The 27,118-nt window shown below is 39.8% G+C and overlaps 1 protein-coding gene across 1 annotated transcript in view; it reads right to left on the bottom strand.

Annotated features, from left to right (window-relative positions):
- The window catches only part of LOC144084822 (uncharacterized), an 81,156-nt gene that overhangs the window by 18,217 nt on the left and 35,821 nt on the right, over positions 1 to 27,118 (bottom strand). The window contains exons 16-33 of the mRNA XM_077613594.1: positions 22,865 to 22,909; positions 14,142 to 14,195; positions 14,023 to 14,067; positions 12,672 to 12,704; positions 9,991 to 10,029; positions 9,835 to 9,876; positions 9,648 to 9,692; positions 9,196 to 9,240; positions 8,632 to 8,676; positions 7,427 to 7,501; positions 6,555 to 6,593; positions 4,930 to 5,007; positions 4,557 to 4,592; positions 3,522 to 3,575; positions 3,260 to 3,313; positions 2,454 to 2,495; positions 1,689 to 1,793; positions 635 to 688 (exon numbers count right to left, since the gene is read on the bottom strand). Of these exons, the coding sequence (XP_077469720.1) occupies positions 635 to 688; positions 1,689 to 1,793; positions 2,454 to 2,495; positions 3,260 to 3,313; positions 3,522 to 3,575; positions 4,557 to 4,592; positions 4,930 to 5,007; positions 6,555 to 6,593; positions 7,427 to 7,501; positions 8,632 to 8,676; positions 9,196 to 9,240; positions 9,648 to 9,692; positions 9,835 to 9,876; positions 9,991 to 10,029; positions 12,672 to 12,704; positions 14,023 to 14,067; positions 14,142 to 14,195; positions 22,865 to 22,909 (930 nt within the window). The remainder of the gene's footprint in view (positions 1 to 634; positions 689 to 1,688; positions 1,794 to 2,453; positions 2,496 to 3,259; positions 3,314 to 3,521; positions 3,576 to 4,556; positions 4,593 to 4,929; positions 5,008 to 6,554; positions 6,594 to 7,426; positions 7,502 to 8,631; positions 8,677 to 9,195; positions 9,241 to 9,647; positions 9,693 to 9,834; positions 9,877 to 9,990; positions 10,030 to 12,671; positions 12,705 to 14,022; positions 14,068 to 14,141; positions 14,196 to 22,864; positions 22,910 to 27,118) is intronic.

The raw sequence follows: 27,118 nt of genomic DNA, 5'->3' as shown, positions 1-27,118 counted from the left end.
TCTAATGAAACCAATAAAATTGCTCCTGATATGTCAGAATTTATTACTTGGCTGGGAATCATTTAGCTTTAATCACTGCCTTGATGTGCCGTGGCATTAAAGCTATTAAGCTGTAGTATTGGGAGATGGGAGATACCCAAGCCCAGATTTCTTCTACGCTTGTCTGCTTTTAAGGAATTTCATTAACTTGAAGCCCATATTGTGTACAAACACACAAATAAGTGTAATTCTCTAAACTGTGGGGGTTTCAATGGAATTATGGGAATAAAAATTTCCATGAGTGAGAGAGCAAGAAATTGCTTCCCCGTGTGAATCCAGCGCAGCATCGTATCCATAGCAACCACTTTTGGTGCAAGCACATATCAGACAGCGGAATACGGTTTGCGAAATTTAAAACCGCAGTGAGATAAAAGATCAGAAATGATGAACCGTAAAATACACAGTCCATAAAAACTGAGATTAGACATCTTTTTTACTCTAGGCAACATAACAATGAATTGGTAAGTCAATGTAAGAATTTGCTTTAACTGCAGGCTTTGGGATTCAGTATTTTAAGTATTTTAATTGAAATGACATGAATACTGAATCAGTTAAAACAGCTGCAAAAAAGTGAATGTTGACATGTGCATCTAACCTTTACGCCTTCCTTCCCAGGATTCCCCATTGGACCTCTTACACCCGGCTCACCCTGTTTGAAAGATAAACAAAAATAGGCAATATTTTTTTAGGAAAAGGTGAAAAAAACATTTTATGGTCAATGACAAACCACCTTTTTATAAATCTCATTATTCATCCATTTAGGATGATAAGATAAATAAGGAAAAGTAGGTGATTTACTCCTCAAAATCAAGATACCAAAAAGCTGAAAGATTTTCTTTCTTACTGCCCGCCATTTTTGCATTCCCTTAATCATCGATACACAAAACAATCAACAGCTGAACGTTAATAGTATTGCTATTCATTGAATCCACAAAGTATAGTAAGTATAGTAGATATTTTCCCATAATTTTTCCTAATAGAGCAGTATAACTTTGATTATTGTTTTTGTACTCACTGCCTATGAAATTTTCCAAAACTATATATATATATATATATATACATACATATATATACACACACATATATATACATACATATATATACATACATATATATACACATATGTATATATACATATATATATATATACACATATACATATATACATACATATATATATATATATATATATATATATATATATATATATATATATATATATATATATATATATATATATATATATATATATATATATATATATATATATATATATATATATATATATAAATAAAATTAATACCCCCACAACTTTTTACTTATCTGCTAATGCAAAATATCTTGGGCATGATTTAATATTAGCCTTTTTTGGGGGAAAACTGCTACCTCCAGAGCCATAATCAGAAAGATTAGAAGGGCACAGGCATTCAGGCAAGCAGTGAGCTCCTGAGTTACTGCGAAATGACACTCAAATCTGAGATGGCTTTCAACTCCCACCCTCCAACATGATTGTAATTTTACTGTCAAATCAACCGAGTTGTCATGGCTCGACAACAGCGTTAAGTGTCGATCCACCGTATTCTTCTGGGTTTAATGCCTATGTGACGTGATAAGGTCATAATTGTTTACAGCATCTGACTAATGAGTACCTTTTCTCCCTCCATGCCATCGAGCCCAGGCACTCCAGGGGAGCCCTTCTCACCCCTCTGCCCAGCCAATCCGGAGAATCTCATTTGGCAAACACTGCAGGCGTTCTAGACGGGGAGAAGCAAAGGGGGACTCAGACGTGGCGACACGAATAAGATATCATCAAGTCTGAGTTGAACGTTGCATTTTCATCCTTTTAATATGTTACGTCCCAGGGTGCAGGACGAGACCCCCGGCTGACACAAAGTGATCTTTAAATGTCTGCAGAGCAGAAATAATGTGAACCTACCAACAGTGCCTCTCGTTGAGGTGAGTGGTGAACTTTGTCAAACTCATTGGCTGTGACATTTAGGTGAGAATTTTAAATATCACCGTCCAGGATCCATTCTAGAAAAAAGGGCTGCACCCTCTAACGCAACGTGACATACTAGGCTATTACGGGCACCACTACAGTAGGATTTATTTACAATCTGCAAGGAGATAGTTACTCATTTAAGAAAAGGGTCTAAGATGAAAATGATGAAATGAAAAATAATCAAGGTTTTTCTTAACAGGGAATCAACAGCAAAATGTTGAGTGAGGGATACAAATATAAATGTATTTCAGACATCCAGATGGAGGCACTCAAGGGCTTTACATTTCTCTCTCAGCTGTTGCAAGCCTAACATTTCAAGATGAGCAACACAATGAGTTGATCACATTGACATACAAAAATATCCATTCATTTTTTAAAAGCTATAATCATCATCTATTAGAATGATAAATACCTTAAACAAAGTCCCCATATCTCCAACAATCGGTAGTGCAGTCTACAAAAAAAAAAGAACATGAAGCATAAGAACCTTCAGACAAGACCATTTATTATATTACAAAACCATTGACTAGAGGGTTATTTGTATCGGTGGCTGTGATTGGATAATGCTGTTTTTTTAAGCAAGATTTAGAAGAATGACCTGTAAATGCTTCATAAATGGTAAAAAATCTCTCTAGAACAGAGGTGTCAAACTCAGTTTGGTTCACGGGCCACATTCATGCTAACTAGATCTCATGTGGGCCCAAAAAGTTAATTTACTTGCCCGCACGTTTGATACCGCTGCTCTAATTAATGTTTTATTGTTCATGGTTAGACTGAGAAACTGTTTTGTTGACGTCCACTTAATCCTTGCATCTTCATAACATGCTACTGTTTCATTCATTATATTTTTTTAATTGCTGCTTACTGACTGCAAATATGAAATGGTCAATAGATTCGGTCAGTGAGTTTTTACTATACACAAACAAACCTTTTAAAGCTAACATCCTAAAGGCTTTGATAAAAGAAGCAGCAGAGATCATTAGACCTGCCTTGTTCCATACCGTAACTAGATAAAAACCATAAACATAAACAGCAGAGGGTGGGAAGGTAGCAGGGGGGCTGTCAATTTGTCATAAACACTGCCACTGCCCTGAAGGTAACATTAGGCTGGGAACAACAAAACCTGACTGCAAATGACCCCCCAACTGGAGTGGAAGTGCATTAGAAAATTTACTCTTCACGCTACTAATACTCAAATGGGATTTTTTTAAAACTTACTGGTTCACCAGGAGGTCCGACGAGACCAGGGCGGCCCGCTCTGCCAGGAGGGCCCTTTAAGTGAGACAAAGAAAGAAGCTAACAATGCTTCCGGGAAGGAAATTAGGCAAACATACCGCACTGTAATTGTGCTTTCACATCACAGTTGGTGGCAATGTGTGAGCTAACAATTTGATTCAGCTCCAGTGAGCTGACAGTCATTTATGTGGGCTTTTATCTGCACACCTGGTGGGGGGTTGATGGGATGGTGGGAACAACTAACCTCTCTTCCTGGTGCTCCAGCAGGGCCAGGTGAACCTGTGGCTCCACGAAGACCCTGGAAAATATCCATCAGCCTTGATGACTTAGTCAAAAATAACAGATTGCAAATGCAGATGTTTAAAAATCCAATATGGAACCAGTGACATTGAACACGGCTCATTTGTATAAGATTTGTTAAGGTCTTTACATTTTTTGGGGGGGGAGGACATTTTCTCCAAATATTTTTTAAGAGCAAAGGTCAGCCTATCTATTGATTTGTTTATTTTTTACCTTGAACCAGTACACGGTAACCTAGTAATAGTCATCCCTGTTAGGCACCAATACTGGAGTGTGACTGGAACGTTTCACACTTTTCAAAATCCTTCATTGAAACCGGTCAAATTGTGCGGCAAAAATCTGTCATTAATTTGACTGGCGTGAACGATGACGGTAACATGCAACATCGCACTTTGGCAACATGATTTGAAAGCTAATGCAAAATCCTGGGGCACAAATAACAGGTTTGCTGAAAATATGGCAGCTGCAAGCAGCATTTGATTGCGGGCATGGTGGGCCATTGTGACAAATGATCTACTTCTATGTTCTTGCTTCTAAACCCTGAAGCCATTGCCACACCCACTATTTTCAAATCGCAATTTTGAACAAATGTACCTGTAATCTGCTTCTGTTTTCCCATAAGGAAACACTAACTTTTTTGCCATTCTTCCTGATAAATCAAAACTACTATCATATATTTTTACATTTCATTCCTTATCAGGACAAACTGTATGCGCCATTGAGTTGGACCAAATCAAATGATGACGGTATAAACCCCAAATGTCAACTTTGGAGTTCCATTCCCCAACCATCCAAACTATCCTACTTTGGAGGCTCCATTGTATAACAATATGATGCAATTTGTTCACGTATCATTGAGATGGAAATAATCATAAGAAAATGAATACGTTAGCGCGTTGAATTACTTTGTGACGAATTGTGCCATACAAATAAATTTGCCTCGCCTTCATGTCATGGATTTAGGGGATATTCCACCAACCTCAATTCCTGGCTTTCCTGGAGGTCCCAAGGGGCCCTGAGAAAACATCACGCAGCTTGTTAACATTGTCTGCCTTCTAGCAGCAGCTATCCAATAAAGCTATTGTGTTAGACACCTTTTGCTCATATTGATTCGGCCTCCAACAATTCTCTATTGAAAGGAATGGAGAAAGACTCCCTTGCAATCGGGAGGCTGAGGTAGAGCGCAAGATATACGATGCACGGCACACAGCGGAATGCACCCGGCAATAATGACCGTTATTTTCACCGGAAAGTGAATTTACGCAGCGCCGGCTCCTCTTTTACTGGGTATAGATGTGATCTGAAGGTGAATAATGAATACGGAGAACAATCCAATGCACCATCATACTCACAGGCATGCCTGTGATGCTCTCTCCAGGCTCGCCTTTATCACCGTGCTCTCCAGGCAGTCCTGGGACGCCTCGTTCCCCCTGACAAAAGAACAAGGCAATAGCAGTCAGACGGCTCAATCCAAAGCTGCTGGAGTGCCGCTGCGCTGCATGATCATTAAGTATTTACACTGGACCCGAATGGATTTTCGCTTTCATGTTTTTTTTGCCTTTTGCAGCTTGACAGGGAGGTAGCACCAGTACTTTCAAAACCAATGGCAAACACATGTTCTTTATCTGCTTTGCTTTGAAAGTGAATTCGCTGAGAGCTACAAAATGGGTCTATGGTTGTTCCCACCCAAATAATTCACTGAAAATATTGAATACATATTAAGTAGGTTCAGCAAATAAAGTCTAAAACAAAATGCTTTGAACAGATGTGGACATGGTATTAAATTGACAGAATGCCCCCTCCCGTGTACAATTTCTAACCTTGTGGGAAAACATTTGGAGTATGTTTGTAGGAATTTTTTTAGTCATTCATTTAAATTAACATTTTATACTTAAAAAAAGGTCTACTGAGCCTACATATGTCTCTTTTAGTGCATCAGGAAAGTGTCTACCTAACTGCAGTGGCGGTCCGTGCATTTTCTCGTAGCGCCTTCAACGAATCAATCCAACCCTCGAAAACTATTTTAAGGCCATAAAACCTCGACTGCAGCTACAGCTGCGAGACATAAAAAATAATCAATAATTCAATGCACAAAAATGGGGTAAAATCCACTTCCTAGCAGCATTTCGTGATTAAATACAAAACACTGGCGCTTTTCAGATATCAGAACTTGGCCCACAATTGAAATATTATTTAGGAATATAGCCATATTTTACTCACCAAAAATCCGTTTTAACTGTACACAATATCCATCCTCCTTTCTTTCTTCCTTCTTTTCTATCGCCATCGAACCTAATGCTGAAAGTCGAGCCTGTCCTGTCGTATTTCTGGCATAGTCCGTCTTGAAAATGGCTTTAAATCAACACAACAATATATTTGCTTGTGCAGCTACCTCCAGATACAGTTTGGTAGCTCTGGCTAATCACTAGCCAATCATAAATGGTGAAAGCGATGACGTATCCCTACGCCTGCGAGAAGGCAATGACGTATCCCCACGCCTGTGACAAGACATTGTGGTGTTGCCAACTCGAAATCTGATTGGTTAAAGCAACAGTCTTATCGACGCTTGTTTAATGCAGCAGAGCCTGCAGAACTGATTGTGAAGGCCTTGAGGCAGATTTCTGACCGTGGCAACAAATAATGGCCGAAATGTGATTGGTTAAATGCTTCAATATGAAAACACACATCTGGAAGCAGTGCAACCAGGGGGGAAAGCAATGAAAGGACATTAACAGACAATTTTGAATTATTTAGTAAGTATTGATGAACAAAATATAATATATGATTCAGATATTTCTTAGGCCAGCAGAGAAGGCCTTGAAGGCCCTGATGGCCACCACTGCCTAACTGTGCTAATTGCCTCCCCCCTCAAACATCTTTTGGAAAGATTAAACATGTTTTACTTTCAACAAAAAGCCAAATATGCTGATACAAAAACAATTATGTGAAAATGGATGGATGAGAGTTTGTACTTTACCTTGGGGCCACGAGAGCCTCTGGACATGTAGCCATCACCCTACATGACAAGAAGCAAATCAGAAAAAGAAAATGTAATCACAGAAGAAGCAAAACTACAGTGCAAACAGCATGAAGAATATAAAAACGAAACTTCAACATTACAAATGCGTAGGTGGGCAAAGAAGAGACATCTAATATCTTTCATTTACTATACGGCACACACATGGCTTGGTGACTGTGGTTTAACAAGCCTCGCAACAGATGCTGTACATTAGCTTCAAGTTGGTGAATTGGGAATAACAATGCCAGTCTTTCCAGGAGAACGACATCATTACATTCAATCATAAAAGTGAGCAAGGAAATAGTGACCTTTGTTTTTCACAGGCAAAATTCAATAGAGCGACACTTATCTGAAGAGGCCTCCCTCATTAAAGATGCCCATTGAGTTCATTTGATCACTTTTATTGTAAATATTTGCAATGGAATCACGTGAGAGAACGTGTTGGATGGAAACACTCCAGCCTGCGCTAATTCCTTCCCTTACTCCAATGGTTGATGAGCTGGCTTCAGTTTGAGTGTCGTTCCCAAGAAAACAAACATGATTGTTTAAAGCTATGCAGGACCGTGTATGAGACACATGTCCAATGAACCTCTAATGGACTTTTAAAATGCATCGGCATGTATATGAAACGCAATGCTTCAAAAGCCATCAATGGTTGTAGAAATGATAAGAGGTCATTCAGTCCAAATTCCATCAAAGTCCAAAGTGTATGTGTCGCTGGAGAGGTTGCTTGGTTTTGCTTATTTGCATAGCGGAAGCTACATTTAATGAAGCTATCGCTTTGTACATTGTTTTTAAAAATGGACTTAAAGATGAACATGAATACACACCACATATCCAGGCTCCCCAGGCTCGCCCTTAGGTCCCGGAGGTCCCTGAAGCACCGTCACTTCTGCCAAGTCTCCCTAAAGAAATTCTTAGTCATCAATCAGCCTTCGTGAATGCCAGACAGCTTCAAATGTGGAATGCACTATGACCTTTATCGTTAGTTAACATTTTGCCGAAAGGTTGTTTGCGCTTGGCACTTTGTAGAACCCCTCACCGTACCATCAAAAGGTAACATATTTTTTTTTGAAAGTTGCTTTTTACATAATAAACAATGTTTTCGGTTTCTGTCTGAGTTCATTTGATGTAATCCTTTCATGGAAGTAATCCTAGTGATGTTGACAACAGGCTTTCTTTTCCCTAAAAATAAAAAGGACAGCCGAGGAATGTAAATATGGCAAGAAAGATTCAGAAAAAAATGAAAATGACAATGTTTTTTTTTGATAGGGCAATGTAATAGTGCGTTGAAAACAAAAATAAAATCAAAGTCAATTTATTTTTATATGGAACTTTATATCCAATTCTGTTACCAATTGATTCAAAGGATGAGAAAGAAAATATTCAAGTAAGTTGAGTGATGCTCATGCAAAAGTGGACTTTTGCGGTCTTGCGAAGTTATTAATTTTGGCCAAACATTAAATTTAACATTTGCTCAACAGCCACATCATTTAATGGCTTTATATGCATTATACAGTATTTGCTTTTTCGACAGTTCTGCTCTTGAAATGAATGTTTGTTTTTGTTGTGTCCGCTCGTATGCATACATAAAATGCACGTCTCTAACATTAATTTGCATGAGTGAAGGTGACAAAAGGAGGGCTCTCAATCCAAGAGGATGTAGGAAGCTTAAGCACTTGGAATTAGATTGATTTCCCTGCCCTAGAGTTTGACAGAATGACTCTGGCGGGAAGGAAGTCGCGTGTAAAGTGTCATTTATTTTGACAAGTGACACACCTCGTCAAAGCCACACATCAAAGTGCACCATGTTGCACTTTGTCACTTTACATCAAGTGTTTGGAACAACTCCTCCAACAAACAGGGGTTTGTTTAAGAGTGGATTCAAGGACAACAAATAGACAAAAACAAATTTCTGGCCTGATTGACAACGGCGTGAATGGCATGCATGACGAGTCATTAAGGAGGTGTCTTGCGTGCTTAACTGCTAATAAAGCTTTGTATTCTTTGAGAGGAGAACTTGAAGTTTGTCTACCTTTTCTCCTTTTTGGCCATCTTTCCCAGGTGCCCCTGGCGAACCCTGTGAGGATCAGAGGATACAAAAAACCCAAGTATCAGCAGACCTTCATCTCTACAGCCTCCTCCTCCTCCTTCTCACTGCATCAGCAGACTGTTGGTTCCAACATAATTTCCCTCTGACAGGATTTATATAAATGTCTTTTTTTTCCCGCCCTGCTTTTCAAGAAAGACAGACGCTCATTATCAAAGCAGGTGCAGCAAACAGATTGCACTTCTGTTTTTTGGGCAAAAGAAAAAAAAATAGGCAGACAGTTTCCATTTTTCACTAATTAATTATTAAATTTGCTGACTGACTGCATTGAGAACAAGAGAGAACGATAGAAAGAGAAGTAGAGAATGTGTGTGTGTGCAAGAGAGAGAGAGAGAGAGAGGAATCGTCTCTTTGACATCGTGCTAATCGCAGTTTTCATCAATTGATCTCAGGCTCAGTCTGGCAGACTGCGTTGGGAAGCAGACGATAAGCCAAGGTGACAGATAAGGCGATGGGCTTTGACATGAAGTCTACTGCAGGTATACTTACAGCTTCTCCCGGGACTCCACTTGGTCCAGATGGGCCTCGCGTGCCCTGACAGAACAATATGTTAGAGCAAAAAGTCATTGTTTTTTCCCTTCTGTTGTTGTTACTGTTAATGATTGAGTATCCAAGCCAGCAGAAGGCATAGGCAGGTTGTCTTTAATTGCCTATTTATTCTTTTTTTTTTTAAGTAGAGTTAATGACTTTTATTGTATGCTAAGAAAAAAGATCTGCCCTGTTATTATAAAAGACATTTTCAATTTTAAGTCATTTTTGTCTTTGCTTATATAGGGGAAAGCACTCAGTGGTATTACATTTATTTAGCTTGAAGTCCTCAGGATAGCTTATTTACTCTGAGGAATGTGAACCCACTTTGTGGTCCAGTTTCACGTCTACCTGTCCTGTATTAACTGCGGACCAAAAACAAATAAATGAATAAAGTATTTGAAGGCACTCACCTCAGGACCTTGATCTCCTTTCTGTCCTGGCAACCCAATATTCCCCTGAAACATGATCAGAAAGAAGAGTTAAAAAAGTAGAAATATGAAAAAGAAGGTCCACTTTTACCCGGCAACACATTTTATTTGACCTAAAATCACTTTCACAGCGTGAAAAAAAAAAAGATAATATAATATGCATGCTTACCCGGTCTCCCTTTTCACCCTTCTGCATATTTATCATTTCATCCTTGAAAAGACAAAACACAATATAAGGCAGTTCAAAATTTAATTCATCCTGAACTTGGTGTTAGGTACAAATGGTCAGCATTTCCTTTTATACTACTACAATACAGCTGCTTACAGGCACGGAGAACTGCTTTAATCCATGAGCTGTCATCACCTAGACAGAAATAAAGAAAAAAATGACAAGACAGTCACCTTCAAAGAACCTGGCTCTGATCATTCAATGCATGTAAAATAAGTTAACAGGGTTGTCAGGTACAGTATATATATTATATAAATACACTCACTGGCTACAAGCGTTATACACAAAGTTTATAATCCTAAAAAAGTCAGTCCACATTGGTGATGATGATAATTATCACAAATCGGTGACAACATATTATGACAAAATGATATATATGAAGAGAATAATACATTTACTTCCATGACTGTTCAGATCGCCCAAGTCGCATGGAAGTGGACATTTTCAATTCAATAGTATTGGCTAGCTTTATATGACAAAAAAAAACCTGTGGTTTGATCGTACCCTAATGTGACTTGAATTCCAGTCACTTATTTACATCTCCAGCTGCACAAGCTGCATTCAAAATGGCAGTCGACACAATAATGAACTTTAATTGCACTATCAAGTGGAAGGAATCAAGTTGTACCGCTAATTAATTAAGCAAGCTTTTAACCAGGGCTTGCACGATTCCATTTTGACACATTGACTAGTTCCTTCGTCGTGTTTTCTTCCAACCATACATAAGGGGGGACGTGTCAAATCAGTTGCATTTCATTTATATTGTTGCATGAAGAAAACGGGAGGATGAGCACCAATAAAGAAAAAGAAAAAAAGAATACCAATAAGTATTGAAGCTTCAGGCAATTAAATATATTTCCTCATTATAAAGATGAGAGAAGTGAGAACATGTATAGGTACTGTGCTAACTAAAAGGTGTATCGCATAGATATTCATGGCCATAAATCCATATGAACAACATTGCTGGCATCATGTATTACAATGGAATCCGATTTATTATTACAGACTAGAAAAATGGGTGGGAGGAATAATCATAGCGTTAGTTTAATTACATTTTAAGAACATCACCTTTGTACTCCCTTGTTGAAACTATAGATAAGACATGAGCCATGTTGAATTCGTAGAGTTTAACACAAATCCTTGCATACAGCATATAATCATGGCACTTTTGTGCAAGTGATTTTAATCCCAACATTAATTTTACAGCAGATAAAATCAAACCAACGCCTTCTGTCCTCCTGAGTGTCACGTTTCCCACCCAAGCATTATGATATAATAAATAGGCCAATGTCCAATGGTTTAAGCATCATAATTAATGAAGTGAGAGACTACAGAAAGTAAGTGAAAGCAGAAACCGGGCCGGGATGGAATGAAAGCTGCTCTTAAATCTTTTACTTGGGCACTTTTGCCATTGCTTAGCAGATTTTTCTCCTGAATTAAAGTTTTTGTGAAGGTGCAGCTGTATAATATGTGCTTAGGAGCCTTTTGAGACAATTAGAGTCTTTAAGAGATGCTTAACCAAGTCATTTTCTTTAACCATGTGAAGCAATAGGAACCTTATCTGAAATACTGAGGGCCATCTGCGCCTATCAAAAGTCAACCTGTTGCCACTTGTCTCATTTTCTAACTTCAGACAGCGATCAAGGTCTCAGTGCCATCAACACGCCGTCTCATCGCCAATTTCGTGGACGAGCAATGAACTCTACCGCGCCACGATTTACTCAACTGAGCTGGAAATGGCAGCTTTCGTTAAACGCATTACAAAGCTTCAGTGTAAAGTGAGGCCGGCAGCTGTAAAACCACGACTGTTTCCAAACTCAAAAGCCTGTTTTGCCATGCTAAGGCCACCGGGGAGAATGATGCAGTGCACGCCGTTAAAACCGCCGTACCTCCCTGCCACTAATACACAGAGGCACAAGAAGGTTTATGGAGGGAGGGTAATGATCTGAACCCCTGCTTCTGCTGTGTAAGGGAAATCGATGCTTAACTGCCAAAATTATCAGGCACAGGAAGGCAGAGTGCACAGACAGAGACTGGTACTAAATGTTCAAGCTGCCTCATTTATCAAATGACTAATGTTTTCTTCTCTTGCGTGCATTGCTGAAAATACCTGAAATATTCTGGGAGGCTCACTACACAACATTGAACACAACACAATGTTTCGGATTTGATGGAGCGAACCATTTTCTCTTTCTCGGAAGGGCCACTTCAGGTAAAAGTGTCCTATACCAAGGAAGTCCTTAGTTGTTAGGGGAAAAGAAATCACATCTGATATTCGATTCTTGATATTTGTTGGAATAAAAGACTGAAATGTGCCTTTAATATAGCTTTTTAAGAGAGAGTGTGTCGTCTTTGCTCAGAATGTAAATAACTGTGACCTATTGCACACATTGAAAAGTGGTTTTGCAAATCAAATACAATTCTGAAGCTGTAATAGTCATCGTTTTATCACAAGATCACATGACTCCCTGATGAGAGATCAATGTGTGGAAGCGTGAGTCAGCTAATGGCCGCTTGTATTCTGAAATTGATGCAAGGAAATGATGCTGAGAGTGAAAATAGAAGAAATACAGAAACCCACTCTGCTTAAAAGGACAAACAACAACAATCTCCCTTTCGTTTTTTAAATTGGCTTTCATGTGACGTATAATCCATCTATTTTGGAGCAATCAGTAAATAATGACTCATTCCAAGAAACACCTACTTGTCCAATGGGAAGCTAATACATGCATTTTCTTATAACTAAGTAACAAAGACCTACAATTGTCAGTACTCACAGGACCAGGTAGACCTGGGGGTCCAGATTCACCCTAAAAGAAACAAGCACAACAATGATTAGACACTAGTTTATTTTCTAGTATTCTGGGAAAATCAAACTATAGTCTATAAACCAATTTCAAAAGTAACAGGTTGCGGATAACCTCATGCTGATACGTCAATGTCTTTTCAAGGAATAACACAGGCGGCACAACAAGATGGAAAATAAAGCGCAAGTGGAGTAATATGCGGCGAGTGCCACCAAAACATTCATCAATGCTCTTCATGTCATACGCACGGTAGTCCCTACAGTTATTGTAGCATCCTTAAAGCGCAAACAACCTTTTGTAATGGCTGTGTTGGGACCCCTAACTGTGATGCATTGCAGTTGGGAGCCTGCTTTCTCCCATTTATCATTTATAAGCTATTACTTTCATGCTTGAATACAACCAGACAACACAGCAACAATCTATCTACGCTGTATACAGTCTAGCCGTCACAAAAATAACTAAAAATCACCCCGAATTGACTCAGAATTCTTCGAAAATAGGAAAGTGTTAAGGCACCGGTGCTCTATAGGCTTTTGAAGCATATTTGAACTGGGATCAAATGCAAATGACAAAAGAGGAAGCCACATTTTTTGAAGAATGATGAAAGTACACGAAAGAATAATGAGACATCCAGCAATAGTAAGAGGAACAAGTGTTATATTTCATTTCTGTGTTCTTAGCTAAACTAATTCAACACCCTTTCTACCATCAGTCTGCTAAAAAGAAGAAAAAAAAGCTTTTATAATAGATTGACTACCAAGGTGGATTTTTATACATGTATTGCATTTTTATCAAATGCCTCACAATTTTAAGCATTTATCGACTTCATGAGTACTAGCCAAATTTTACGGTCTCATTCCAACTGCAATATTGGTATATTTTGTCAATATACAACATTATTATGTATACTCAACCAGCCCAATGCAATAATAGTGTGCAGAGTGGTAATTTTAATCCCTTGTATTGGTTTTCCCGATTTAATTCAAGCATGTTTTTATGCTTAGTGTACTTTTGTGAAGTATTTATGCCATGCAATACAAGGCAATGCATGAGACACTTGACGGCAAAACTATAAAATACAATAATGGATGACAAAAAAACAAGTATAAGTGGCCTGCCACTAGTTTGCCTGGTGTCGTGCAATCCCACGGACAGGGAAAACAAATGCAACAGAGGTGCCAATTTATTAGTCTTTGATGAATGACATTCAGATATCCTCGCCATCCAAACCGACCAATAATAATTCACGCACTCGCAGGGACAGTGACAGCAGACACAAACAGGGGGGAGTGTGACATATTGGCACTTGACATTGACTCACTTTCTGTCCTTTCATCCCTTCGGCCCCGTCTGCACCCGGCTGACCCTGTGGGAGGAGGCTTTGGTAAATGACTCAATAGCAAAGTAGTGTGGAGAGTGTCGCTGCGGGAAAATACCTACAGAATCGCCTTTTGCCCCCTTTTCTTGCGAGGAAACAGCCTCTCCTTTTTCTCCCTGCATGTGAACAAAGCAGATGATTCCCAGTGACTGACAAGCAAAAAGGAGACACACAAATCTCACTGTGAAAGTTCAGAGAAGAAAAGAATCTGTCAATAACTTCTTGGCGATACAAAATGTCTGAATTGTAATTTTCACATTAAAAATAAACAGAAATGTTGGGAAGCAGAAGCCAAGCCCCCTGTAGCACTGCAGCATTTTGACTACATTCCATTCCGCTGTCGTCCGTTAGATGGCACTTAATGATTGCTGCTGAGGTGCCCTTGGTGCATTTTAATGGGATTTCTTCCCACCACCTGTGTGGGAAAATGTCAAAGTAAACACCAAGAGTAGCTTCGCGTTGGCCGTGACATACAGGGGATGACAAATAAGATATATTTGTGATAGGAACCGAGACAGTGGAAACTTTTGGGAGACTCAGCAAAACCTACTTGAATGTATTTTACACAACTTTTGACCTCATTGTTCTTATTACAACATGAAAAGGGCCTAGGATAAGACAACAACTACATTTTCCCATTTTTTTTGGGTGGGGGGATTAATCGTAACAATAATAATAGCGACAATAATGAAATAGTTATAATAATAACGCATTGGATTTGCCTTTTTACACAAAATGATGCTTTACATTCCATTATTCCTGCACTCCACTTCCCATGGTGGTAAACGGCTACAGTAGCCACAATTGCCCTGGGGCAGTCTAACAGAAGCGAGGCTGCTATTGGGCGCCATCAACCACTTATTCCACTCTCCCACTTCTTTCACAGGTTCGAGTAGGATGAAGTGTCCCGAGTTCTAAAATACAGTCATAGTTAATGGAGGTTATAATATATTTCTATACTGCGTAGATGCACCTTGACAACCAAATGGCGCTTAAATTCTTTCCCCATTACTTTGACAACAACCACGGCGATAGTATTCATTTAAAGAGGTCCTGCCTCTGTTTTCCCAGTTCTTATTAAATCAGCAGACGGTTCCTGTGTACGAACAGATGGATTGTCATATTACAATCTTAGGAAAGGGGAAGGCACCGTGTGAAAACTGCTACTAATTGAATTTGGTGAAGCTTTATTCACCATATGGGCACCTTTTTATTCCAAGATTGCCTAATCGCAAGATTGTTGATGTTAATTAATTCTTCATCTCAAGTAACAAAGCCTTTTACACTACACCATGACAATTATGTATTCAGCCATAGACTACTTCAGTGTCTGTGGTCTATGGTTTAAAAGCATATTCCAAAAGAAAAAAAGAAGTGCGGTAACTAAAAAGTACTAACTGAAATGTTATATTCGTAAAATGTTAGTGTGAATTCTGTCAAGGTCGTCAAACACTTGAGATTTTCAGCCTTTCCATATTGTTTAGGATAAAGGCTTTCGAGCATTTGTTGAGAACATTGCACCCACATACGTCATTCCCACTCGAGAGACAGTGAAAGCACTCATAAAATGAATAAATAAATAACAAGATGTAAAGGAGAAAGCCAAGAAGCAGGTAAAGAAAATAGAGTCAGTGAGCCATGTTTGCAGGTCTTGTGAAGCAAAGGAGAAGCAGATTGAAGCCAAGCACTGTTGAAACGATACATTAAAAAAATAGGCAAACATTTCTGCAGTCCTTTAAAGCCTCCAATTATTTGCAACACTGAGACTTCAATAGTCAACTCCACAGTTTAAAACAGGGGTCTCAAACTTGCGGCCCGCGGGCCAACTGCGGCCCGCGGGACGATAATTTGCGGCCCCCGTCTTAATATGAAATATCGATTTTTTTTTTTTTTTTTTTTTTTTTTTTTTTTTTTTTTTTTACCCCTTTCCCCATGATGGCGCCGTTTAAGTGGCAGTAGCTCTGTCCACTCATGTTTTTCTTGTTTTACAGCATGTTTTACATGAAAAATTAGAGGGAACATTGACATGCACCTGCTTGTGGCAGGTGTGATACTGGTGTGCCGATAGCTAGCAATGATGATGTCGTGACCGGATGATTCGCCTAAAGACGTTTCGCCGACGGACGTTTGACAGACGGACAGGTCGTACTAGTATTTGTTAGTTTAATGATTAAATACAAATACTAGTATTTGTATTTAATCATTAAACGCTGTTTTCAGCTGGATTTGACCGAATTTGAGAGCATTTTGAGCCGTTTGGCGAATGGACGTCTATAGACGTTTTTTTGCCTCCATCGCGATATCATCCAGTATTTGTATTTAATCATTAAATGCTGTTTTAGGATGGATTTGACCCGATTGCTGTCATTTTACGGCTCGGTTCTGCTACATCTGCCTGCCCAAGAGTGCTTATTCCCGGACTGCCATTGATGGTAGACGAACATTGATTTTTACTATAATTTGGAAAACACCGGCGGCGGGCCGGATTAAAAATCCTAACGGGCCGTATATGGCCCGCGGGCCGAGGTTGAAAAACTTGTACACACACGATCCGGCGGGGCGAGCGTTCGAATCCCGTTTCGGCGAAACCTCCGTTCGGCCGAATGAACGTTCGGTGGAACGTCCATTCGGCGACCTGCCCGTCTGTCAAACGTCCGTCGGCGAAACGTCTTTAAGCGAATCATCCGAGTACCGATGATGTCGCTCACACTGGTACTCAGTGCGCTCAGGGAGGTTGTCTTTCTGCTCAGACCAACAAAAAATTAGAGGGAACTTTGGTTCGGAGCTGAATGAACCAATCACGGTGAGGTATACGGCTCTGGAGGGCGGGACATCGGCCGGGCTGTCCAGTGCCTCGCTCACTCACTCATTCATTCCTCCAATCAGCTGGGCGGAGGAGAAGCCGTGAGGCCGATCACTCCGCTCGGCGCGCACACTCCTCCGCTGCTCTCAGCATAGAACTGAATGAGGCGCTATGATCCGTGATCCAGCCTGTGTCAGTGTCTGTAGCCATCTCCGCGATTGAAACGGAGAGCGAAAGTGCACATGCGCCACAAACCCGCGCGACTGAATGTGAAAGATCAACCCGAGACTCATTCCAAGTGGAAAAACATATTACAGAGCCCCAGAGATGTCTCTTTCAAAGCCTGCCGTGAAGAGAAAGGTCGGTGATGAGCACAGACAGTTTCAAGAAAAGTGGGGAGTGCAATATTTCTTTGTTGAACACAGGGGCACCCCGACGTGTCTCATTTACACTGAAAAAGTTGCGGTGCACAAGGAATACAATTTGAAACGTAATTGTACTATGAGACATGCTGAGGAGTACGAAAAATACCAGGGAGATGAGAGAGCCAACCAGGTTGCCAGTCTTAAAACACGTCTTCTGAGGCAACAGGATCTCTTCAAGAAGGCTACCAAAGACAGTAATGCAGCAGTCAAAGCTAGCTACGCCGTTTGTGAGTTGATTGATCCTGTGCTAAGTGATCCCAAATGGCTCATGGACTTGGCTTTTCTTGTTGATATCACACATGAGCTTAATGTACTGAACAAGAAGCTACAAGGCCAGGGGCAACTTGTCAGTGCTGCCTATGACAACGTGAGAGCATTCTGCACTAAACTTGTGTTATGGAAAGCCCAGCTCTCTCAGACAAACCTTTGCCATTTCCCAGCATGCAAGGCTCTCGTGGATGCAGGCACACCATTCAGTGCTGAGAAGTATGTTGAGGCCATTTCGAAGCTACAGGAGGAATTTGATCACAGATTTGCAGACTTCAAGACACACAAAGCCACATTTCAAATTTTTGCGGACCCCTTCTCCTTTGATGTGCAAGATGCCCCTCCTGAGCTTCAAATGGAGCTCATTGACCTGCAGTGCAACTCTGCACTCAAAGCCAAGTTCAGGGAGGTGAGTGGAGAAGCAGACAAGCTTGGGCAATTTTTGAGAGAGTTGACCCCCAGCTTCCCTGAACTTTCCCGAAGGTTCAAGCGGACCATGTGCCTTTTTGGGTGCACATACTTGTGTGAGAAGCTCTTCTCCACCTTGAACTTCAATAAGTCCAAGTACAGGTCCAGACTTACTGATGAGCATCTTCAAGCTCTACTGAGGGTCTCCACTGCTTCCTCCCTCAAGCCAAATGTGACTATGTGAGAAGAAGCGCTGCCAGGTCTCTAGCAGCAAGGAGTAGGCAAAAGAAGCCGTGTTCAGAATATTTCATGTTCAATGTTCCATTCAAGTTTAGAAAGTTAAAGGTTAAAGAGCTGTTAATACAGACATTTGAAACGGAATAAAAATAATTCATTTTCTCTACTTAGCCAGCCAGTGTATATCTACTGTATGCTCATTAGTATTATTTGGTTTTATATTACTGATTGATTTATTTTTTATTCATCTTTAAGTTAATTTATTTAATTCATTATTTTTTGTTAAAAAATAAAGATATTTGATAACGTTGGAAAGTTTTATCAGTGCTTTTCTTGTGGAAATCCTGATGCGGCCCAGTCTCACCCAGACTCGGCCTCTAGCGGCCCCCAGGTAAATTGAGTTCGAGACCCCTGGTTTAAAAGATTGACGCCATCCACGAAACTATTGAGTATATGTACTGCTGAGGCTAATAACATGACAGCATGGAATGAAGCTTTGAGATCCTAGTTACTCCATTCCTAGCTGATGCTATGCTAGTTCAACCTATTATTTAGAATTTGTATTACTGGAGAGTCGCGTATATGTTGTGGACAACTTGGGTCGAGCTACCGAGAGCAGATTTTTTTTTTGCATGCTGTAAGTTCAAATAGAAAATAGAATAAAAAAATAAATCAAATTAATAGAGTATTTTCATAATCTGTAATTTGAAATGCATTTACAGGGCCGTTTTTCTAAGTTGTTGGAGGAACTGGCTGTCTGTCCTTTTGCGAGTTGAAATTGCTCAAGGATCATTCATAGAATTTTTACGGCCTGGATTCAAAATACAGTAATATGGCCCACAGGGAAAATTACAGGACTAGAAGCTACCTTTTAAAAAGGTCAAAAAAATTAGGTGCGTTCCCAAGATGCAAAAAGTCAAATGTACTCTGGTGGCTACCACTCTTCTATTTAGACATTGATTGAGCAAAGCATATGAGACAAGAACGAGCACTGTCTTATTCAGTATGTGACCCCCGAATATTCCACTTTGCCCGGGCTGTAGAATGGGCAAAGGTAAACATCATAAAAATGTAACCAAAACCCACAGATCACACTAAAAAGAAACTTTTATGTCAGCTAAAGGGCCGTAAAGAATCTCTAGCAGTATTATTCCTCGTGCCCTCTCTGACTTTTAGATGTCCACACTCCCGAAAATAATGCACAAGTACCTTTGGTAAACTTCCAACATTCCCCTGCCATTTTGAGGTAAATTAGTGCATTTTCATGCAGACAACTTTCTTGTCAAGGTCGGCCAGCTGACACTTCTCTTCCTCTTGGCAAAGAGAGCAGAAAATGACTCAGAGATACACCTTGGTCGGCGGCATGTCAATAGAAGAAATCAACAGTGCCGTCAAGGGGTTTGCCTCCTAATTTTCACTCTTGGCTTAATAACAAGTTGGCCGCTGGAGGTGTTGAGCAGGTGGAGATGTGCTGGCTAAAGAGACAGCCGATGAAGCAACGGTGCCAGTGGGAGACCTTGTGAGATCCATGTCAAGGGATGTTTTACAACACATATGTTATGTGGCTCCTAAGAGCTACAGCACCCCTGGGCCTCATGAAAATGATTGCAGAGCCCTTTCGAAAAGGTACTGTACCTAAAGACCATCTGTCTATTTTGAGGGGAAGCGGTGAGTCACGCTGAATTGCACTGCAAGAGGTCTACGGTGGATCTGATACGCACATAGGCCAATAACTGACTGAAAGCTGCCATTTACCAGGAGAGATACTAACCTATTATTATCAACACAAACAAGGTCAAAGGGGGCACCTTTTCCTGCTCATTTATACAATACATATTGTATGCCTGAATTGGGATGACAACATTGACATAGAGCAGTTTATATTGATCGTTTTAAATAACAAGTAACTCGAAATAAAGGTGCAAATGTAAAGGATTATAGAAACAAACCTAGAATAATTTACCAATCTTTTCCATAGCTATATGCATCAATTTTCGACACTATTCTGAGTACGCCACTGCTCTACTGCACTGAAAGACATATTTCTTAGTTGACTATAGATTTTCGTGTGCGGTCGTTTGGGCGCCGGTCTTTTGGTCGCCGGACTTTTGGTCGCGGTCTTTTGGTCGCCCGGACCCAAACAACGGGCGACCAAAAGACCGGCGACAAAACAAGGTAAAACAACACGGTCTACGCATCAATAAAAGCCAACAATGGCCCTGAGCGGACGTGTGAGTGTATAAGAGTTTGTATGTACATGAGTTGTGCCCTTAGGAAGGGACATCAGTCAGGGTCTTAACAAGTTCTCCAACAAAACACAATAAAAGTACGGGAAATTTGGAGCTTTTCTTTAGCCTAATAATTAATAGGGCATTAAGTATGACTAAATAATAATTCACAGTTTATATTTAGTGAATTTGAGCAACGATTTAAATGGTAATTATCAATAACCTTCCGGGCGACCAAAAGACAGAGTACCATAGATTTTTGGGTGTTTATAATTATTGTCCAGCATACGTTAATTGTTGTATCTTGGTCAATTGGCGCGATTTGTATTAATGTGTTGATCATTATCATCACACTAGTGGAAACTTTAAAGTCCAAGAAGTCTCTCTAAGCCATTTGCACATTGAGCGTTATATCAGAATGATCACATTAATGGTCACTTTATGATGCTTTACGACTCCATGCATCATCTACAAAATTGTCATCGTACCCTTACATTGCTCAATGACTCCATACCTATGTGTTTACGTCCTAAATGTTTGTCATAGTTACTTGTTAGCGGATGTTTTAGAGTACAGCCAACAGCTCACAGTGACAAATATCCCGTTTGTTATTAACATGTTTGACCAATTAAGATCCTTCTTATTCTGAATTCTCACGGCTGACTGCAATTTTCATCCCTATATTTTAATGGTAAGAGATGATGATGGAATACATTTTTCTGGGACCCTGACCAGGATAAACGATGTTGAAAATGGATGGCATATCTCTGGGTCTGGACTAGATTTACATTTCATGCTTCAAGTGTCAACTCAAATAATGTCGCGAACACTTAAAAAGGCAGCCGTTATAAATCAAGCCACAGCAAATGCATCGGCGGACTAAATATAGCTCATATGAGGTCCACAGTCCATTAAATAAAGAATACACATTACTCCTAAGTCAGTGGAGTAATGGCAAAGTTACCTACCTTAATTTCAACGAGTATGAGGATGAGTCAGTCCACACTAAATAAATTGTATTCATAGTTTAATACGAGCATTACTGAATACATACAAATGTAAGCAGGTTAGGGTGATACTGCATAAATAGGCAGTCCAAAAATGTGTATTTAGGTACTTTGTCAAGGCGCCTTATATTGGCAGCGTAAATTCTGCTTGACCTTAGCAATAAGACACCCAACAGTCTATGAATCATCTGTGTGTCTTGATTCATTACGTTGTGCTTACAGACTCTGCTGTCATGGTTTGATTGGAACATGACATTGAAAAGTACCTGTTCCCTTCTCGCCTGCCAGCGCTCTCCCGCTGCCAAAGGACGAGAAATTGTGACGGCCTGTTGGGTGTTTGGAATAAATCATTTTGGCCCTGAGATGCTACCTCAGAAAAGCAGGTGAGTCATAAATGTCAGTCGCGTGAAAAGGAGACAAAGCTGGCACATGCTATGAGCATTGTCAGGAACTTGCCATTTAGAAATGTCACACCATCTTCAGCCTGGTCTTTCCATTTTCCTTTTGACTTTGCGTCTCCAACTTTGCGGGTTATTAAGGAAGCGATGCTCGCAATGAGACATAAGGGAGACATTTAACAGCGAGAGGATCAATTATACAAAAGATAATTGAAGCTACGGAGCATAGCGGTGGTCCAAGCAGAACGGGATCTCTCCGGATTCCGGTACATAATAAAGTAAGAAAACTCTTGATCCAGATCAGGAGTGCAATCAAGGCAATAGCGTGTGAAAATAATTGGACACCCAAAGCAGCATAGCAATATGGCACTTGTGTTTGTCCTGACATCGGAGCACTTCAGAGTCTGACGAGCAGCCTCCTTTAAACGCATCATATGTTTTTGGCCTCAAGTGTGTGGGTGATTACACAAACACACAAACAAAAGCCCGGATTGGTCGGGATTGATGCAGAAAAGATCATAACACAAAAACGCAATGGGGCAGACAATCACTTTCTCGCCTTCTAATTAATACAAGCTTTTTTCTTCTTCTCCAGTGCTTCGTTTCTCTTCATAACATTAATTTGAAATATTATCAAGATATCACAGCAGAATCCTTACAGAACATTGATGACTTTGTTCTTAAAAAGACTGCACGCTTGATTCAGATTTGACAGCCTATCGCTATTCAAATAAATTATTTCTCGAGCTCAGCTTGGCTATGACTTGATATTGGAATAAGAAAACATCAATGTAGTGGATTTTTCTCTCCACTTTTTTTGGATGTGTGGTGAGAATTTTCACAGCAAAGTTGACTTCACCAAATATATTTACTTATTTAGCTGTTTTCATTTGGATTCATTTGCATTTTCTGTCAAACTGCATTACAATCCATGAGAAAAAATATATATTTAGGATGCCTTGCCTTTAATTGTGTATTCAGAAATGTGCATCTGTAACATAGTTTTACTCACCGTCTTTCCTTCCGGTCCAGGCATCCCCGTCTTTCCTCTGCGCCCCTGAGGAATAAAAAAGTAAAAAACAAGACATTGAGATTAGAGAGTGAAGATGCGACAACAGGTGCTACTCGACACACATGCTGCCAACAAATAAGGCTTGACAGCAACTCCTGTCGCAGTCTCTAATTTGCTTTTAATTAACAACAAGAAAACAGCTTAATTGCTGCACCCTGTGTGGCCCGCAAGTCTTTGTTCCCTCCTCTGGTTCACCGTCTCTTCTTCCAGCTGTGCGATTCCATTGCACATCCATCAAAGCAGAGAGAGCGAGTCGCCAAATGCGCCACCGAGCTTGCCGCTATTGGCAAGCAAGGTCAGGGGTAAGTGATCATTTTACGAAAAATAGGGGCTTCAAATACTCACATCTTTTAATTAAGCCTAATCCTTTCGGAGTTCGACTAAAGTTAGTGTGATTCACAGAAATGAAGGTAGGAGAGCGAGGGTTGGCGGTGACAATTATGTGAGAAGAATCTCAACTGGCTCAGCGTGACTGGCCGTGTAAGAATAGCAACTGGCATGGCTCTTGCATCAATTCTTCATGAAAATGAATTAAGCTCAGGAAAACGGCTTTGGAGTTTCTGTTACTGGTGTTGGTAGGTTTCTAATTAAATTATTCATTCACTACAACCAAAATATTTTCGTCATCATCCCGTCAGTGAGCTGTAGTGACAGTCAGAACAATTAAAGGATTTTAAACTTGGCAAAGGTACAATTGACCAGTGTTTCCATCTGACAGCTTCAGAATACGACACGCACACGCACACATAAATACACTGAATACGTAATTAAACAGGCCCAAAATTTAAACTGACTACAGTAAGTACATTTGTATTAAGTAAGGGGTGTCAAACATGTGGCCTGCTGGCAAGAAATGGCCTGCTGGGGGGTCCGATATGGGTTGTTCTGCCTGATGGGAAGGGAACTTTGAAGTTTATTCATACTATAAAGAGTTAAATGCTTTCATTTTTTAGCCAGACATTTGTGAGTAGTGTGATCAAGTGCGTACACGACTCCATTTGACTCAATTTCCTATCCGCAATCACATTTGTTCATTCATCCCCTGCCGTCAAAACGGCGCCTTTAGTTAATTAGTTAATAATGCATTTCCTAGAATAAGAAACAGTTCCCTCAATAAAAGTCATCAACAGAATCAATGCTCGACATTATCTCTGGCACAACTAAACGTTTCCGCCTCTTTAAGGGTTTTAACATCGTACCCAGTGTTAGCATCGAATCAATATATTCTAATACATTTTTTTTACGAATCTGGACTTCTGATTCTCAAAAAAAACAAAGAAATGCCTCTCAGTGTAAAATCCATGTATACTTTGAACAATTGGTGTGGATTTTGACATGAATGCATGACAGCAACAGTGACAAAAGCGCAGATTTCATTCAGTGCTGTCGCTTGTAATCATCTGTTTGCATGGGTATTCATCTTTTATTTTTCCTTTGTGTGTTTCATGTAGTCTACATAAGACAGGTATGTAAACAAAAGAAAGCAATGGTGCAGCACAGTAAATTCTTATCTTGCTCATGAAGGTGGTTGTATTTTGCGATTTTTTTATTATTCATGTCATTCCATATACTGCCCCTGCCATGTACCTTTTGATAATCATTGTAAATTGAAACTTGTACACAATGATTGAGCAAGGATACATTACAATAAAAAAAAATATTGTCAGCCGTGGTAAGAACTACCTTTTTCATGTGTTTGAAATTGTGAGATCATTAAAACACGGGTGTCAGGATTAATGTTCCCTCTAAGCTGCGCACGTGCGCAATTGCGCACTACTCTCGTTTTCTCTGCGCACAGCAAATCATATGGAGCGCACAAAATAAAATTCAATTTTTTAGTTTTGTTTTTTTAGTTGTGGCCTATGCACGAACCACTCATCCGCCGGGCCGCCCATTCATAGATATTAATCATTACATTTCATTATTACTAAATCATTTATGTGTAGTAGACATACACCTGCTTATGGCAGGTGTGATACTGGTTTGTGCCCATAGCGAGCAATGATGATGTTGCTCACCACCGGTACTCAGTGTGCTCAGGGAGGTTGTCTTTCTGCCCAGACAAACAAAAAATTAGAGGGAACATTGGTCAGGATTACCATCACTGATATGATAACTTTACGAAGACAGCATTTTATTCGTTACAATCCAATGCACCGTAAGCAAAAACATATGAAACGCTCTCATGGCCAAAAGGTGGCAACATTCTGACCTCCGCAGCAACCTTTTCTACCGTGAACGTCGCTATAACAACAAAAAAGAGATTATAGAGATTGAGTAATTTAGCTAATGAATATTTCATGTTATTATTCCAAGCAATGCATGAATTATTCAGTTTAGAATCCCTTCTCCACAATTGCCCTATCATCGCTTTCAACTGCAAAGTGCATACTGACCGTTTGCTTTGCATAATATAATGAAGATAAATAATGGTAGTCCAGTCACAGTGCTACAAAAAAATAATAATGGTTATTTGGGGGTAAATATCATTTGAGTAAACATTAGCCTAAATTTAACATTCAGATTGTGAATGGTGGAAAAGCTCTGATAATAGATATGAAAAAAATATCCTATATTAGTGATAAGGACTTTTTCTTGTTGCTTAAAGGAATTATTGATTGGTTTTATTCGCACCAGAAAAAAAGAAAATGTAGAATATTTGAGTCTTGTTGTAAATTGATACATTGACAATCCATCAGTGAAAGTTTGACTGGTTCCACAAATGATCGTGAATAAAATTCATCTGCACATCTTTACTTTTTACTGCTTAAATTTCTTAAAATATCCAGGCGGGTACTTTTCCATTAAATTTTTTTACCCAGTGATTATGCTGCCATCACGTCACTGAACCACAGGAGAAGTCCTAGCATGTAATTATTTACAGATTGCTCCAAAATGATGATAGAGAAAATTTACAATTGTATTTTCCTGTGTAAAACAGACATGAGGGGAGTTTGTCCGTGAAAATGGACCATCTTGGGCACAGGGTTCGTTTAGTCTTTAAAAATCACCACTTGCATTAAAAATCAGCTGTTAAAGCAGTAATCACTGTTTGCATGTATTCATCAATTTCAACAATGTCAGGGTCGTGGGTCATTGTCAGCATTAAAACTTATTTCACGAATTATCCCTCTGTTCAAATGATAAAATTCCTGCAAAAGATTATCGTACAATGGGCTAAAGTCTATTGGTATAACCTCAAAATCCATCCCATATAAATTGGTTATCTGCTTGCTTAATAAAACAGTGAGCATTGACATTCAGCATCATGGATATTCCAGCAACTGGAAATAAAGTTAACATTTAAACATAAAAAACATGAGGGTGACAAAAGCCTTGCTTCAAAACACAACAATCTTGGCAACCATAAAGGGATAGTTGAATGACAAAAGTTTTGCATCCCATTTACATAATACTATCCGTTGTTTGCATGAATGTTTTCATGATAGAATGTCAACATGACAGTAATTATAATTTAAATGCCTCAACAAAAGGAGACAAAGTGAAACAACGAGGCGCGAGTCCTCGCTTTCACCAAAGGCAACTTTCATTTACCACATTTCCTACTGAACTGCCACTTTTTTGCATATGTACGTGCAATTTAACAATTGTATTCTTTTCATCTGGGCTTCTCGCTTGGGTTTTCTTGTTATCTTTCCAACAACTCCTGTTTCCTAACACGCCCTGTTTCTCGCGCACCCAACTTCCAGCGATCTGTTGGATCGCTGTGGCAATCTCTGTTGCTATGCAACACACAGTGTCCTATAAATTTGACAACATCCTGGTGCTTGATTATTATTTGAGCGCTGCAGAGTAAAGCTCTCCTTCAGGTAATAGCAGTAGATTAGAACGAGGGAGGTAAGGGGATAAATAAGGGAGAGAACCAGAGGATGAGGGAAAGGAATATGGGATGTTGGGGGGGGGGCTAAATTGAAGGAAGATCAGTGAAAAGATGGACAATCACCTTAATGTATTCAATAGAGCAGTACTGTCAAACTCAGTTTGTTTCGTGGGCAACATTAACGTCAACTGGATCTCATGTGGGGCGGACTAGTTTATTTTTGGCCCAGAAAGTTAGCTTACTTGCCGCCTTTGACGGCGCTAGACGTCGTCAAGGGCACTGAAAAATGAACATCCGCAGCCAGTTTAAGTGAATTGGACATCTATCATTGTCAATAGCGGACTATGAGTTAA

Source organism: Stigmatopora argus, chromosome 11 (genome assembly GCF_051989625.1).
Source record: "Stigmatopora argus isolate UIUO_Sarg chromosome 11, RoL_Sarg_1.0, whole genome shotgun sequence".
Taxonomy (NCBI): Eukaryota; Metazoa; Chordata; class Actinopteri; order Syngnathiformes; family Syngnathidae; genus Stigmatopora; species Stigmatopora argus.
The sequence above is the reverse complement of the archived record's forward strand: the minus strand, read 5'-3'. Positions and strand labels throughout refer to the sequence as shown.